The following is a 17,355-nucleotide window of genomic DNA, read 5'->3' on the forward strand; positions in this document are numbered from 1 at the left end:
AAATATTTCCAAGTTCTTCAATTAACAAAATGTACATCCATTCCTCAAAAAAGGTTTACTAAACTTGCTCTAATACATTTGATGCTCTAATACTAAAAGATCCATTTCTAGTGGGCTGTCCACATAAACTACATACCTTATGTACAGTTGGATTGTATATACATTTTCAACCGTTCACAACTTTATGTGTACAAATACTTTCATATGGTACTAAAATACTGTTCAAACACCTATGACATTTTATTTAAACACCTTTAAAACCTTGACATTTCAAATTTTTTTAAGGTGTTGCCTCCATGCATCACTTAGGGTTAGATATAGTAAGTGACAAAAGAAATGATTGTAACACAAAGAAAGAGGAGAGAGTATATACAATGAGATATCAAAGCATTTCTTCCCATCCCCCAAAAAATATCATCAAGTTCTAATAAAAGATGAATGTTTCTTTAACCTGCTAACCTGGAGTATTGATAGATTCACCTTCTATACCAGTGGTTCTCAAAGTTTTTCGGACCGCGGACCACATTACTTAAGTAAAAACTATGGCGGACCACCAAGGCCTAAGTAAAAAATATGGCGGACCACCAAGGCCTAAAAATCAGTCTGTACTATGAATTTCAAATTTAAATTGCCGCATTTGTTTCATTTTAATTCAAAACTAAATGTACTTCTGTGACAGTAGTATAGTAATAAGTTGACAAAACTACGTATACCTCGTTCTTTGTAATTAAAAATGTTAATACGAGGTTTGCATCACTTTAAAACACGACGACTGTCAGCAGCGGACCACCTGACTTATGCCCGCGGACCACACTTTGAGAACCACTGTTCTATAACCCATGCTCCCTTTCTCCTCTTCCTTGCTTGACTGCTTGTTCTGTCTTATTTTGCATTCTTCTTTTTCATGTACATGTTCACATTTTCTTACCTGCCATTCTGCTCTTAATGACTGGCTTGGTTCTGGGGCTTCTATCCTAATGGTATTATGTCTATGCATTTTAAAAACTTTTGTAAAGCACTTTCATCTTGCCTTTGATGGTGAGGGTCAAACACTATATAAATCAACATGTTCATCGTTATTAGATCATGATCATTATGAATAGGTCTGGGCATGGAACTGGATGACACCAATATACATGAATTTATTGACACTAGTTTCAATGTTTCTTGCTTCTAAATGGAATATAGCATCAAGCAAAAAAAAAAAAAAAACAACTAATCATAAAGAATAAAGATTCCAATCCATATTCTTGAAAGCCACAGTTCAACAAGTACAATATTCTATGGAATGTATTCTGTTCACAGCCAAAAGTGCTACTCCTGTGATGTTTGAACCTTAAAAATGAGACACGTGACTTTAATCATGTTCTAACAATCAATGTAAATGACCTTTTGAAAGATACAAGTAGACAGTGCTTATTAGAGTATTTATCTCCTTAAAAAGGTATATTGTTAGCATTTTTCTTCATCTATGGTTTGAAGAAAATGTATCATCACAATAGCTCATTCATGGTCAGGTATATGAGAACACAGGAAATCCACTTTATATATATAGGTGTTCATAAAAAATGTGACCCTAACAATCACAGATAAAAGACTTTTAAAAAATCAGTTATTCAGACATATTGCACTTCGCTGGTCTTTAGGTAAAACTGAACAAATATATTCAGATGTTAATATGAAACACTAGGGCTTAGGATCAAACATCATACAACAACCCTAATTTTTCTTCTGGGCAGGACATGCTACAAGTCTGAGAAGAATCCTCCATAAGCTGTCAAATAAACTGCACCAAATATCTTCACAATATTTTTCTTTCGTCTGAAGAACAGTAGCCTAATCAATATTTACTCAATACTAAAAGCCAAACTGAAAGGTATGGAAGTAAATACAGTGGAACCTCGGTTAACGAACTTAATCCGTTCTTGAAAGCTGTTCGTTATCCGAAATGTTCGTTATCCGAAACAATTTTTCCATAAGAAATAAAGGAAATAGATTTAATTGTTCCCAGCCCCTGTTACTCGCTAAATTTGAAAGTTACAGGCTATACAGTTTGTTTTAATGAGAACAGTTATATTGCAATAAAAATAATGGAGTTAAATAAACATAAAAACATTAACGAAAGCATTTAAACATCAGAAAACTTGCCGTTTTGATGGCGTGGGTGGATGGAGGTGTGGGGAGGAAGGGGTGGAATTTGATTTCCCCCTCCATGAGCACACGTGACATTATAAAATCGGGGGTGACTTCCTTTTTCTTTAACTTAGAGGTTAAAGGAAAAATCTTGTCCAGTGTCTGTTCCTTCTGTCTTTGTAAAACTCTTCGTAATACATTCACACATCATGCACCTTCATACTTTGAAATTCATTTCCTGTTTCAATTCATTTGTTGGCCGCTTCCTTGTCATTACCTCACTACTATTAATTGCTCTTAATCCTTTAGAACATTATTGAGGATTATCTATTAAAATAAAGCACTGCAATCACTAAATAAGAAGGATGCGCACAGATAAGGAACGACCGATCGTAACCTCGAGCACGAATGATGACATGCTTGGTCGGTCACGTGTGGTTCACGGTGGCTGTTCGTTATCCGAAATTTGTTCGCTATCCGAGACAACTTTTAACGAAATTTTTGTTCGTTAACCGAAATATTCGCTATCCGAGGCGTTCGCTAACCGAGGTTCCACTGTATACATATTTTATATGAAAATATAAAAAGTCAATAAGCAAGAAAGAAAACTACTTTCCTTTTCACCTTAATGGCTTTATCATGCCAGAGATTAACTCTACTAATTAAATAGTCAATATTTATGTCCATATTTAATCATACATCTTTTCTGTCACACTCTTTCCACTCAACTGAATTGTCGCCCATAAACAACTGAGAAGAAAACAAGAACACAATGAACCTGAGAAACCGTAAAAGCAACAAATACTACCAACCTCCTTGATGTTAACTTCAAGCATTACATGGGTTTCAAATTGTTTTGGGGAAATGGTAAACGCATAGCATTAAAATTTTAGGCTCAAAATTTTAAGTAATTATGGTTAACCATAAATATCACTCATGGTAACCCGATTTTACTCAAGATGCAATGTTAAGCCTGAGTACTGGTTAAGGTTAACCATTTTATAATAAAATTCCAAGTAATGTTCATGGCTAACACCTAAAAGGTTAATATTTGTCTGATAGCTTAAAAAATGCTTAAAATGATATTGCAGATAAAATAATAGAAAGCCATGAATTGATAAACGTTGGAAAATTTAGCCACACACTCTGTGTCTCTGCTACTAAGAATGATTATCGAATCACACAAATCAAGAAGGTAGACACTGACTAGTTGACATATTGCAGCCCAAAGCTTGTTCACCCTTGGAGCATGTGGAAATATAATTTGACCTTTTTACAAATGAGAACTGTGATACTCTAAGATTAGTATCACCTGCATAGAACAGAGCTATTGGCTCAGATTTGAGAAATATTTTGAAGATAATATACTAATGGCATGAACATGAACCAGATGTTGCAAAACACAAGTTTTTACACATCTGGGGCTATTTGTTGTCATATGTCAAACACATGGCTAGGTACTGCCGTTTATTACAAACCCTATGTTAACTCAAAACATTCCCAATCATGAACTTTTTGCATGAAGTTTCTTGCTGAGCCATCAAGTGGAATTTGTATTTCAACCACATGCAACTGACTGAGCTAGGAGTCACATACATGGACATGTACATGGGGGGGGGGGGGGGGAAATTGGTGTTTTACGCCGTGTCAGCAACTAAGGCTATATTACGGCAAGCAGCCAGCCCTGTAAACAGATGCCACGTACAGAGAAAGAACAGCGTGCCCGAGACGAGAAATGAACTCAGGGCAGCCAAACTTCACTGTATTGGTGACAGGCGCTAACCGTTGCGCCACCGGACCGCTCCTGGACATGTACATGGAGCTACGTTACAAAAACATAATGATCAAAATAACAACACGGAAAAGACATCAGGAAATGTAACTTCGTGGAGGTTAAATTAAGGTTAAGTAATTAAAAATGCTTCCTTTCATTCTGGGACTAGGGAATGGTAATAAATCATAAACGATGAGGCAGAAAAAAAAGTTCTGTAATGATATGCTGCAGAACACATTCGGTCATGGGCTATGATTGTACCAACAAAATTGGGAGGTGGTGCATTATCTTTCTTTATATAAATGTGTTTGGAGTTATTTTTAATAAATGTAGTTAATACAAAATAATATAAGAATGTCCTCAAATGTTCCAAATGGAGTTTCATTTTTATAAAACTTTCAGCAACCAACAACAATTATAAAATTCATGGCAAAAGATTTCTTTCTCTTCCATTACTGTACACATTTTCTTAAAAAAGAAAAGTCAAGACAACAACAATGCACCCACTCTATGATTATTTTATCTACGTTCATCCCTTTAGGGCAATTACTTTAACACCTTCTTTGTCAGTTGTTTAACAGTACATCAGCTGTTCTCATCACATATGCAATGATTGTTTACTAGTCATTCTTTCCGATGTGATAAATCAATGGTTCTTGATGCAAGAGGAACAAAGCTATTTGATATTATGTATCAAACAGTACTGCAAAAAATGTTCCTTCTTCCTTTGGTTGCACTGTACATCACATCTTACTGAAACAGTCTTTGGCACTTGTCCAGATAGCAATGCCCTGTGAAAACCAGAAAGTCACAAGCATTTAACATGTCATAAATGTATCAACGTATCATAATGTAAAACAAAACTGTTCACAGATGTAAGAGTTATATTCCCGTGCTTCCAGTGAGAAAAATCCAAATAAAGCTAAAAGGCACAGAAAATAAATAGGTATTTTGCTAGCATCTCAAAATATGAATAATGTGAAAATGCAAATCTATACAAATCTATATCAATACCTTTTTACATTGTTTGATCTGCATGACAGCATAATTGGTAAAGATCTCACGCAAATCTTTTACTTTTTGTCGTTTGAAACGGTCAATATCACGAAGAGATGCCTCTATAAATGCCCTGTAACAAAATGAGAGCTACACACATTTAAGCTGAATTTATTTGCACATCTTTTTCCTTTATTTAAGATTGTTCAAAATGGCTATTTTATTTTTTTCATGCCTTTTTATTTAAAAAAAAAGAAAGAAAGAAAGGTATACTCCTTTTTTAAAAAAGTGATCTGCATGATTACAACTATACTGATGAGGTGAGCTTTATGTTACTTCTGTTAGAGGGTGCTCTTCATCTTCTTCTCCTTCCCTCCATCCAACCCTAAACTATTTTTCAGTCTTATTACTCAATGAATAATAACAATCAACAAAGAACTATAACAGCAAGCTCTAGTCAATGAAATGATTTCAGTCACTTAGCTTACTATTTTTTTTCAACACCTTACCTCCCCTCCTCCCTCCAAAATATAGGAAAAATTGTTATAAGGTTAAAAACAAAGAAACAAAAACTTACTGTGTTTCTTCTGTAGAACGTTTAAGTTCTACTTCTGCTTGTACTATCTGTTCCTCCAGCTGCTTGAGTTTTGTCTCACGCTGCTCCGGAGTATCTCCCCCAAAAAGTTTACTCTTCATGCCACTGAGTGAGAATGAACTGGCACCTTTTCCATGTGCCTGTTGTCATAACAGACAGAACAAATCAAACAGACCTTTAATTTTATGTTTCCAACCTTCCACACATATTCGCAGGCATCAGTAAACTCTCCTCATGCTGGTGGAATATTCTCACTCTTATCTTTTAGGAAACCAAGAAAAAACATTATTACATGGGAGACAGGGAATGTAGCTGTGTTTTGCTGATTACATTCTACATACAGCAGCTACTCAAAATAAATGTGTCTAGATATACAGCATTTCAATTAAACAATTCATAAATATATGCCTAAATATTAGGTGAAAACATTTGTTTTCAAGTAAATGACACATTCTTAATTTTTTCAAGAAACGTTCCAGTTGAAAATGTTTTTAAAGTCATTTGTGTTCGATTGTCAATAAATAAAACATTTTTGCCATATTGTAGTTTTAGTATTGCACAGAGACCAAAACAGCACTGAAAAACATAAGAAATCAGCTCATTTATAAATGGATTTATGTCTAGATGACTTTCAAGGATGAAGAAACTCGTTTTTGTTTTCCCCTTTTAATGAAAAAGCATGCAATGCATGCTGACAACATGAAAGCATGTAAAAATGTTGCATTTGGCATATGCTATTTGCTGTCGTCTTTGATATTATCATAAATGTCTTATTTATATGGACCAAATGAAGGAAATACCATATTACAAATGGTAAATGTATACAAGTATAAACAAGGTTAATGGTACACGAAAAAAAACTGAAGCCTGTGCTAAACATACACACAAATAAGTCTACAACAGCTGTCAAATACATCTGTCAATAATTTTTTGCTAGTTGATAACTATACTTCTGAAAAGCAGAATAGGAATAAATTCTTGCATTTTTTATCCGTGAAAATTGTTTAAAGAGCAGCTGCTTACTATAAATATTAAAAATAAATAGCTTCCAGAAATTCATTAATTTCTTTTGGTAATCTAAATATAATCTTTCCTTATCTGAACATGAACCTAAAGAAATCAAACATACAATATACAAAATGAAATAACAAATGACATAAAGTAAAAAAATTATAAACTTTGATGAGCAACGAATCTGAAGGGGAAAAGAAATTATGAATCCTCAAAACTAGTTTGTCTGGACAGAAACTGATCTGAAAAAGCAAAATTGTAAACGACATCAGTCTGATCATTCTTACTTGCTCATGCTCCACAACACATATTTCATCTGGACATTGAAGGACTCTGAAGCATGTGTATCATTTTGACCCATCTAATGATCATGTTATAAAAGCAAAAAGAAAAACACTACTTATTTTTAAAACACAACATAAATCATTCCATCTGCAATTAACACTAAAAGGCAAAAAAAATCCAAAGCCAAAACTTCAGTCATTTAGAACAGTATAAATTAATGGATTTTCCCAGAAGAAAACATGGGTCTTTGCACATTCTCTTCCTTGGAACCTGACATGCTTGGAGCAGTTTTATATAAAACGTCATATAGAAAATAATATCAGGCAATCAACCACTTAAACCAAAGCCACCATAAATGATACTACACACTAGTGATACATCCCAGCTATGCCTGCATAAACGACAAATCACGCTTTCCAAACATGCATGATGGTATTCTTTTCAATTTTATTGTTACTAACTTAACACAGACAAAAATGGAGGTATCTAGTGGATGCCTTGTGTACCTCATAGGTACAAAGAAGACCGAGTGAGTAAGATACAAAGAATGTTCCTAAGAACTTTTAATCATTATGTTTAGGGTAACGTTTTTATTTTTTATGTGAGAACTATCATGCAAAAGTGCAAGTGAAGGAGAGACAGTTTACAAGAACAATGCTCAAGAACAATGCTATGCTTTCTGAGCAATTAGAATACAACCACTCACCACTGGTGGCTCCAAGCCATAAATGGCTGCACGCTGTATACAACATATTAACTAAGTGAGAAAGGTGGACCCACCATCATGCTGTAAAGATCACAGCTAGCATTTACGATACATTTTACTGCCTTTGTACTATACCATGTGCAGCTCATGTCAGATAACTTTGAATATGTTCCTAACTATCATACTGGTCAATCCCCATTCCTATGTTACATTCACATTTTAACATAAAGAATCAGTTAAAAGCCCCATACAAACAAGGAATTAGCTAAATTAAGAACTAAAACATGTCAATAAAAGCACTGACAGGTCTAAAAGGGCAAAAGTGGTACAATTATAACAAACTTCCCTTATCATATCTTAATTACATGTATTAGTATGTTTCTAAAATGCAGCCCAAGAGCTTCAAGAGCTTAAACACCTGGCAAGGAATACAGTCAAATCTCCCTACTATGCCACCCCGCTACTATGCCACTCTCGGTATTATGCCACTTTTGCTCGGTCCCGACTATAAATTCAATGTAAAAAAAAAAAAAATTACTATGCCACCCCCTACTCTCGCTACTATGCCACTTTTGTGTGACTGTTAAAAGACACAAGTTGTGAAATTTCGCGCAGTGCTCGATTATTATACTGTATGGTAGTGTGGGACATCGCAGTTAGGTAGGATGGAACATAGCACGCACACAGGGACGGTGGAGGCTGGCAATGTGGGGGTCAGACACGTGACAGAGGGAAGGTGTGAGGGGGTCGACTAGCGACAGGATGCAGGTGCGCGGATGTGGTTGGGAGGGGTGGAGGATGAAGAGGTGAGGGGGAGAATGAGAGGAGACAGCTAGCGAAGCCGACGATTCTTGAGAGCTTTGGACCAGACCTGGGCAAAGGCCTCCTGTCTCTGACTGGCCTGCCAGCCAGTATATATACTATACATATTGGGTAAAACTGAGTTAACTATATTAGTCCGGCCCTCTAAAACCATCCCAATTTCTCATGCGGCCCCTTGGGAAAATTAATTGCCCACCCCTGCTTTGGACTGACGGGTAACTTGAGCAAATAAAGCCGTTTTTACGAACCCTCACTTCTATGCCACTCTCGCTACTATGCCACTTTTGCTCAGTCCCGGTAGGTGGCATAGTAGGGAGATTTGACTGTACTTGGGGAAACAAATCTGAGTATAAACAGACTAAAGATGAGATACAATCTCAAAATTCTTTAACACTGTAAAATTTCACCTTGTTTTAGGATTAATTTCTCAACACCACTGCTGCATACCAAAATTTGCTAGCAAGTAGGAGCAAATTATATTAGATGTCATTTAAGTCCAAACTATCACCAAGATAATAGGTTCACGTTATCTCCCACTTTATGATTACTGAAAAACTGATGATTCCTAATTCCCTAGACATTAAGTAAACTCTGACAATTTTAATACACTCACACATGAGACATGCATGAGAAGAAAGAAACTTGAAAATTACAGCAAAGCTGTAATATACAGGCACAAGGTTGATGTTATAATATGTTGGTCTAAACTGTTTGGGTTAGAACTTTTTGAAATTTACAGTTTGTTAAGCAAGAATAAAAACAATTTTTTAAATCCACTACAAAAAAAAAAAATTTTTTTAAATTAGATAACGGAAGACAAATGCAAAGAATAAGTTAGGTAAATATCATTTCCTGAAAACAGAAAAGATGGTGCAAGATGCTGTTCGGGCAACCAAACTGCATAACACAAGAAAATATTATTGTAAAATTATTATTGCATTCGCTAATGTTAAATTTAAAATATAAATGCTGCCATTATGTCAAGTCTATCTCCAAAAGATAACTTTTTGGTAGGGAAAGAGAGAGGAGAACAAGGAAATCAACCTCTTTTCTTTACAATGAGGGATGGAGCCAGTAATTCTTTACAGCTCAGCATATGTTGCTCATATCTGAGTAAACCGGATTTTTCAACAACGTATGTCTGAAAAGAGTTAACAGGCTCCATCCCCAATCCAAGCCATATTGGGACACACCTTTTTCTCACCAAATAGATAAATAACAAGAAATTCAAAAAAATAAGACACATGCAGCAAAACAGCTCACAAAGTTTTCAGGGGTGAAGTACCAATGAATATCTTCACAAACCAAAAACAGAAAAGTACCAGTAGATCACGCTGACTTGCTCTGGATGATAATGTGTCTTCTGCTCTCTCAAGGTCATACTGGGTACATTCATAGCGTCTGCACACTGACCTGGTCATGCACAGAAATTTGAACAGAATTATCCTTTATAAAGAAAAAGCTGCAGAAAAAAATATTGTAAGCAAATGACAATGAAAAAGAGCTGAGTTAACAAAAAACATTAATGCAGGGAAGCGTTATATCCAACAAAACCTAATTAAATACTTATGTTTATCATCAAAAGTAGTACAGGCGGTCCTTGGGTTACGTCAGCCCCTAGTTACAATGTTTCGTGGTTACGACACATCTCCCATTTACTGTATAAAGCCTTGTTTCAACTTAAGTGGTTTTGCATCGTAAACATCGTAACGCTAACTTCATGCTTTTTTTTATTATTCCTGTTTCATTTTATTATTAAACGTATTTTATATGTGTTTTTGATAATTACTATGTTATAATAGGTGTTAGGACAGGATTTATGTACAGTATATATGTATGATCCGACTTACAGCGAAAATCGGTTTACGACGCGACGTAGGAACAGAACGTCGTAAATCGAGGACCGCCTGTATAATACTTTCCTAGGAGACAGACTCAATTACTTGAGCACTTAACACTTTTAGATAATTCATTCATACACTTGTATTTAAAAATTATATTCATTCATTTATTTTGTTTAAACAGACCTTAAAGAATCTCCAAAGGCATAATATTCTTTAAGCTGGTCAGCATACTGTTCTTCTTCTTCCAGAGCTGCATCCACTGATGAAGCGTAGCTGAATTTAATCACAAAAGTAAATCAGATTACACAAACAGGAAAAGAATTTCAAAATAAAAACATAAATAGGTCAAAATTAACACTTAAAGGAATGTCCTTTGATCAATCTTCAAAAGCATTAAATCTGAATGCTATGAAATTACAAGAGCTTGCTGGAACAAAGCTATGCCATTATTTTGTCTACAACACATCTACACAAATACCAATGATTTTTCAATTCTCATTGTTGACTAAAACAAAATCTGCATGAATTAATGGCTTACACATCCATGTAGTGTCCAGCACTTTGCAGTGGCTGTGCAATGTCCTTTTCTATCAGACTCCACTCATGAAAAACTCGTGCATAATTAGCATGCACCTTGTGAATTCCATACAGCTTGTCACATAATCGCTGAAAAATGCAATTTTAAAAATAAAAATCTACCATTTTCTAATACATTTATAAGAATGATTCTGTTGGCAAGTGATAATAACTAATGTAATCATGAAACAAATGATTCACAATCAGTCATTCATACACATGTGTACATGCACACACATATTAATGAATATCAAGCCATGCATAATTCAATCTGTATGAAACAAGAAACATTCAATGGCTGTGAAGCATAATATTTTAACAATGAACACCTACCACACGTATTTTAAGAATATTTGCAATGTTGTTTTGCAGTTCATTACTATAGTTTTTCAGCTCCTCAAAGCGACGATCAGGTTTCTTTAGGCGAAATGCTGCATTCAGTGCTTTCAGTCTTGATTCAGCCTGAATTCAACATGATGAAAAGTGCTTGTGAACATATAGACATCATACGCATAAAAGTACATATGTAAACAGCAAACAAGATATACACAGAAGAATCTGTACACAATTATGTATATTCAAATATCTTTCATTGGTACTTGCTCTAGTTCTTCATAAAACTCTTCTACTTCACAGTCATCATATATAAAGATCAGTGCATAGACCAGGACAATAGTGATATTGTAGGGTCTGGCAGAAGAGTGTGTGTATATGGCAGGGGGAATTAAAGCTTTACACGGAGCCAGCAACTAAGGTTATATCATGGCAAGGTAGTCAGCCCTGTAAACAGATGCCACATAAAAAGAAAGAACAGCATGCCTAAGATGAGAGCTGAACCCAGGACAGCCAACCCTCAATGGATTGGTGACAGGCACTAACCATTGTGCCACCAGACCTCCCCATCGAGTCTGGCAGAAATGCTGAGGAGATCAGAATTCCCAGAATGGGTGTGCAGCTGAGTACTGCTACGACTACCTCCCTGCAAAACACCACCCCTCCAGTAACAGACAATTTTCCATCACCCCTCCCTGCAGTGTGATGGAGGAAGGTGAGGGCAAAGTCACTGTTAAGCTGGGCCATAAGCTATCCAACAAGTTGTTCTAATTGCTGAAAGTCATCACTGTCCTGTCTCTGGGTTTATATGCTTGGCGCACCCATCTCCTTTCCAAGCCACCATACAGCCAATACACTGTACCCATCTTTGCCTTGCAAAAAGGTGGGCACTGGTCCCCAGCCAGTACCTTCATGGAAAATGTTCCCGCAGAGAGTGTGGTGTCCTGGCCAATGTCTATGTGCAGAGCACCCTCAGGATGGCAAGCCTATTAAAGTAGTTTTACCTGCCAAATAACTACTTTCAGATAATACAGATGCCCCAATCTATTCCTCTAAGTCTAAGTCTTACACTCCACGCATAGGTCTGAATAGAACCTGTTTGGTGTCTTGTTTTTGGACAGGTGCCCCTTTCAACTATCCCTCTAAGCCTCTCTATTTACAAGCACTTGAGTTCCTTAGGGTAATTATTTCCATGGGTCAGATGTCTCCATTGGGTTCTCTTGTTCAGCATCTCATACTCGAAAAGTGCACCTAAATAATGTGTGGATTAAGTCAGTTACAAAGCCTTAAGACAGTTCTGTATTGTTCTTTGTCACTACCTCCTCAAGTGAGGTGGATTAAAAGCATGCCGTTGCATTCTTGAATTTGGTAACCACTTCTGGAGCTCCTTCTCCAGAAAATTACTGTTTGATTACAGAAAATAAAGTGGGACCACAACCTTTCAGCAGTTCTAAGAATATAAACATGAGGTAAATTTTACAATTTCACAAAGATGAAAACTTAAGTAACCCTTAGGGATATTTTCTCTATTTAAATATTTCAAGGGTAGCAAAAAGTCATAAAAGTTATGTACCTTGCTTTGAAAGTCTGTAGCATAAACTGTCTCCTTCCAGCCATTTTCCTAAGAAAAAGATATTAAAATATGCTTAATACAAGATTTCTATCTTCCCTTTCACTCACATATTCCATGTGTTCATGATGGCATGCATGCACATCTATGCAAATGAACACAACCACATGTGCTCAAAGCTGTGAACATTCACAGAAAATTAACACATTTGCAAGCTTCCTTACTTCTTTAAGGAAGCCAGTGAATATCTTATCTTGACAAAGTTTGGGATGTGCTGCCACTCTCAACAAAAATATCTGAAAAGAAAAGCAAACATTTTTTGCCAAACCAAGTTTTATTAAGACAAAACATCTCAACATTGCTCAAAATTTGCTAAAATATTTTGATAACTTTCAAATACATTTCTAAATATTCTGATACATACAAAGCTCTGTGTGTGTATTCATAGACTAGGATGTAGATGGGTGAGGTTAGATTTAAAGTTAATGAGCTGGGGTTGATGTTTTGCAAAAGATTGCTCTGGATTAATGCTAAGTTTAGTGTTGAGGTTAAGACTTTAAAGGAACTGCATGTTGGATAAGGGTATCACCAGGGGTATAAAGAAATTTTTAGTTTGGGTAGTTTTTTTTGTGGAATTTGGTGAAAGGAAGCTGTGATGTGATGAACTTGGAACAGTGCCAGGTGATGTTTTATGCACATAAAAAAAATGATGATTTTGTAGCTGGACCTTCATAAACTGGAGAGATTAAAACCACAGACTGTTCTTTGTTTGCATACATATTTTATAAGTGTGTTGCCAATTGGGAAATATATGTGTATTGTGTAAATTTTAGTGAGAAGTGTATTTTTGTAAACTGCCACTGCAGAATGTGTATCATCAGGTAAATTTAAGTGCAGAATGACAATTACGGACCTAGAACATTTTGTCTACCTCAAGATTGAGTATTCTTGTGCTTTTAAGTAAAAAAAAAAATAATAATAAAAATAACACGAGAAAACACCTCTATAATACCTCAAGCGCAGCACGTCGTCGTTCTACAAAGTCTGGGTCGAACTTGTCTGTAGAAGCATTTTGCCAAGCGTATGATGCCTACAAAGATAACATAATCTATAGTTCCCAATAAAGCCAAATTAGCTGAGCAGAGCATGTTGCTTACATAATTTTTCAAGGCATATGACAGTCAACACATTGGCATACACCAAACTTTTAACCAAGTAATTTTTTTCAAGGGATGCATCCTCTTCTTAAGCTCTGTAGCCATGTGTTAGTCTGGTGTACTTTTCTCATATCTTGACCCCATACAGAATAACTGTTTTATATATAACTCATTCCCTCATTTATACCTATCTGCATAATCTATTTAGATATTAAATGATGTTCAAACCTTCTTCTCAGGCAAGGGTGGAACAACAACAGTAGGAAAAGTGATGTCCAGGTAGTTTCGAAGGAGTTCAAATTCACTGTATCGTCGCCAAACAGATGTAGCTCCCTCCCCATAGCCTCGCATTTGAGGATCTGTCACTCTGGAAGAAATAAACCAAATTCTTTTACTTTACAACTTTTGAAATGTGTAAAAAAAAATAAGAAAAAAACCCAAAACATATTGTGTCATAAAATTTTAATGAAGTCACCTAGGGTTGATAACATCCCAGCTGAGCTACTGAACCATAGTAGAGGGAAATAGTAAAGGCCCTTACCACTCTGAAACTAAGAATTTGGGAAAGCGAAGAGTTGCCCAATGAATGTCATACCCCTCCCAAAGAAAGGTAACAGCTACAGTGCCAGAACTACAGAACCCTTTGCACAGAACATCAGCCTATTAAGCCACCAAAGCAAAGTCATGCTTAAGATAATTTAAACTCGCCTCAACTCCATGGGCAATGAGCTGCTAACAGTAAAGTAAGCTGGCTTTAGAGCAGGAGCACAACTGAACAAATCTTCAACAGCTGGATCAGGATAGAAAAACATCTACAAAACTAGAAAGAGTTTCGCCATATCTTCATCAACAGAGGTATTTGACAGAGTCTGGCATTAGGGACTGTGACGTGTGATGCAGAAACTCAACACTGAAGAGGATCTTGTTCAAACCATGAAGCACTACATCAAAGCACAAAGTGCACAGTTCTATTCAACAATCAAATGGAAGACTTTTTTCAAACAAACAGAGGGTATTTATCAAGAATGTCTCCTGTCACCAGCACTGTAACATCTTCCTGGAAAACATCATGCGAGAGACTTTTTGCAACCACCACACCTCTGTTTCCATCCATGGCAGACCCTTATGCAACCCGCAGTTTGCAGACAAAATTAACCTGATGGCTGATAGCAGTTGCAGAACCTCATAAAATCTGATAGAAAATGCAAAAGCTTATGGGATCAGTACTGACACGAGCAAAGTCATGGTCAACATCAACGGGCATGACAAAGTAGAGATCTATACAAACAGAGTACACCTTGAGGAGGTTAACAGCTTTAAGTACATGGGCGCCATGCTTTCCAATCATGGCAGCTGTGTGGCAGACATTCACATCAGGATCCCTGATAACAGAATTAATGGTCATGCTGGACATGATCTGATGCAACAACAGCATAAGATATGACATCAAGAAAAGGCTTTATAACTCCTTTGTAATCCCCATCTTTATGTACAGTTGTCAGACATGGACATTGAAAAGTAAATCCAAGCATTTATTACCCAATGCTTAGGGAAACCACTCTGAATCCCCTACAATACCTCAGTTTTACTGGTTTCTTTTTTTAATTTAATTTTGCTGAGTATAGGAAACTTTACAGAGGGTCTAACAATTTTGTATGAAGCATGGCTGCAACCCTCATGGGACACTAGGAAACCTTTTGTTGCCATGGTGAAGAAGCACAACCTGGTCTGGATCAGCCATGTTGCCAGGCACAACACTATATGAAACCATTCTACAAGGTTCCATAGGAAGGGGTCAACGCTAACGTAAACAAAACAAAGAACTGGTTGGCAAACATGGACTGGTCAGGACCTACTCAACACCACACAAGACCATCCAAGAGGCGCACCTTGTCAGCTGCTATTTCTACTCAGGTCCCCCTGGCAAGTACTCAGTCAAACCGAGGAAAGACACAACAGGCACAAGCCAGGCCAGCTTATCTGGTGATCAGCTAGTACCAATCAAGGGATGGATAATGATGATAATAAAGGCACTTAGAACTCACAGACATTTTCTTGTTGATGTCAGTATAAAGTAATTATTAAGCTTCTCACAAGTTTCTTTATTTCAAGATATCAATAATTACTAAAAAGGGATGATGTTCTACAGGTGCAAAACACAAGGCACAAAATATCATGATTACACTTAAGCACCTGTGAGAGACCGTGCATTGGAATTAATACAAGCAAGCCAGAGTATGTTAGTACCTTGTCTCCACCAGATAAACAATAAATGTGTCCTGCATCTTCATAGATGCCACAGTCCTTTTTTCTGGCTCTGACACAGTGATTTCCATCCATTGCAGCAAATGAGTCTGATGGTTATAAGCAGAAGAAAAATCATTCAGCAAAACACTACATTATGGCAATGTTACATTATCACCACTATAAACAAAAAAACTTGCCAATAAAACACTGATGAAATTGAGTCAGATAAGTTAGGCCTATGGTTAAATCTTACAGCTTATATCAAGTCTTCAATATGACAGCTTTTCTCTACAATTGTTAACATGCATCCTATGCATTTGTCATGAAAACTAAAGCCATTAGCTTGAAGCAAGCATTCTAACACAACCAGTATCTGTTCAGCTTTCTCCTACTCCACTCCCTCTCTTGTCCCATCCCTTCTCACAGTGGATTATAGGTGGATATTTTATCTATGTCACAAGTACTTTCTCTGGATGTGGCATATAGTGTTCGTGCTTCATGGTAACATAACTAGAGTGCTGGCTTGGCTCAAAGAGACCAACGGACTCAAGTACCCTTTATTATCAAGTATCTGACAGGCCTTAAACATAATTTTAAATCTTTAACTTATGAAAACAGGTGATTTGTGAGCGTAATTAAAATGTAAAAACAAAAAATATGAAAAACAAAACACTAAGCTGATGCGAGAGACTGTAATGTTGATGTTAAGACATATATTATGGAGGTCTACTTTTATCAGTACTACAACAATGTTTAACACAACTTGATTCATAATGATATTATTATTGATCAATACTGGACTAAATAATAACTAGTCGGGAAATAAGATTTAATTCTAGAAGCCTATAATTTTACTTTCAGTTGTGGCATCAATACTACGTCTTCACAATACGAACTAATTATTTTTGGCATATGAACACAATTAAAGTATTTAATTTATTAACTATTAGGCGAACCGAAAGTGGAGACTACTACGTTATTGTTGCACTATAATTTCCTATTATATCATTGAAAATACGTATTTTAGTCATTAATCGAACAAGAACTGGGAAGGGGGTGGTTTTGTTTTACGTTAATCATGATCTTAGCTTCAAAGCATTTGCATAATGCTTAATAAAAAGTAGTCCGGATTTTAAAAACAAATTTCATCCATACCATACGTGGTCTCTCAATCTTTTGAGGTTTTTCTCCTTCGTTCTTTTCGGCATTTTTTTCCTCTGATATGGGGATCGATTCAACATTCTCAGCCATTTTACTCGATGGATGCAGAAAACTTTATTTTGCGACATAAATTACTTGATTTATA

General features: G+C 36.1%; 1 protein-coding gene across 2 annotated transcripts; it reads right to left on the bottom strand.

Annotated features, from left to right (window-relative positions):
- Positions 1-4,330: 4,330 nt before the first annotated feature.
- Positions 4,331-17,343, bottom strand: LOC112556463 (sorting nexin-4-like). 2 transcript variants are annotated; one of them, XM_025225496.1, is made up of 14 exons: positions 17,205-17,343; positions 16,050-16,156; positions 14,031-14,169; positions 13,658-13,735; positions 12,870-12,941; positions 12,649-12,696; positions 11,076-11,204; positions 10,705-10,832; positions 10,350-10,439; positions 9,645-9,735; positions 7,501-7,533; positions 5,481-5,638; positions 4,922-5,036; positions 4,331-4,698 (listed from the first exon to the last, which is right to left on the bottom strand). In XM_025225496.1, exons 1-14 carry the CDS (start codon positions 17,298-17,300, stop codon positions 4,651-4,653), a joined length of 1,332 nt encoding a protein of 443 aa, XP_025081281.1. In that variant the 5' UTR covers positions 17,301-17,343; the 3' UTR covers positions 4,331-4,650. The 2 variants fall into 2 exon arrangements, with proteins under 2 accessions (XP_025081281.1, XP_025081282.1); XM_025225497.1 differs by lacking the exon at positions 7,501-7,533.
- Positions 17,344-17,355: the final 12 nt, after the last annotated feature.

The sequence above is a fragment of the Pomacea canaliculata genome, linkage group LG2 (assembly GCF_003073045.1).
Source record: "Pomacea canaliculata isolate SZHN2017 linkage group LG2, ASM307304v1, whole genome shotgun sequence".
Taxonomy (NCBI): domain Eukaryota; kingdom Metazoa; phylum Mollusca; class Gastropoda; order Architaenioglossa; family Ampullariidae; genus Pomacea; species Pomacea canaliculata.

What these genes read in the sequence shown, in the direction of transcription:
- LOC112556463 (XM_025225496.1), bottom strand. Translation starts at nt 17,300, where the DNA reads ATGGCTGAGAATGTTGAATCGATCCCCATATCAGAGGAAAAAAATGCC. An exon ending in AGATTGAGAGACCACGTATG is followed by an intron (nt 16,157 to 17,204) that starts GTATGGATGAAA and finishes TATAACCATCAG; the next exon opens with ACTCATTTGCTGCAATGGAT. An exon ending in GACGACGTGCTGCGCTTGAG is followed by an intron (nt 12,942 to 13,657) that starts GTATTATAGAGG and finishes TTTTCTTTTCAG; the next exon opens with ATATTTTTGTTGAGAGTGGC.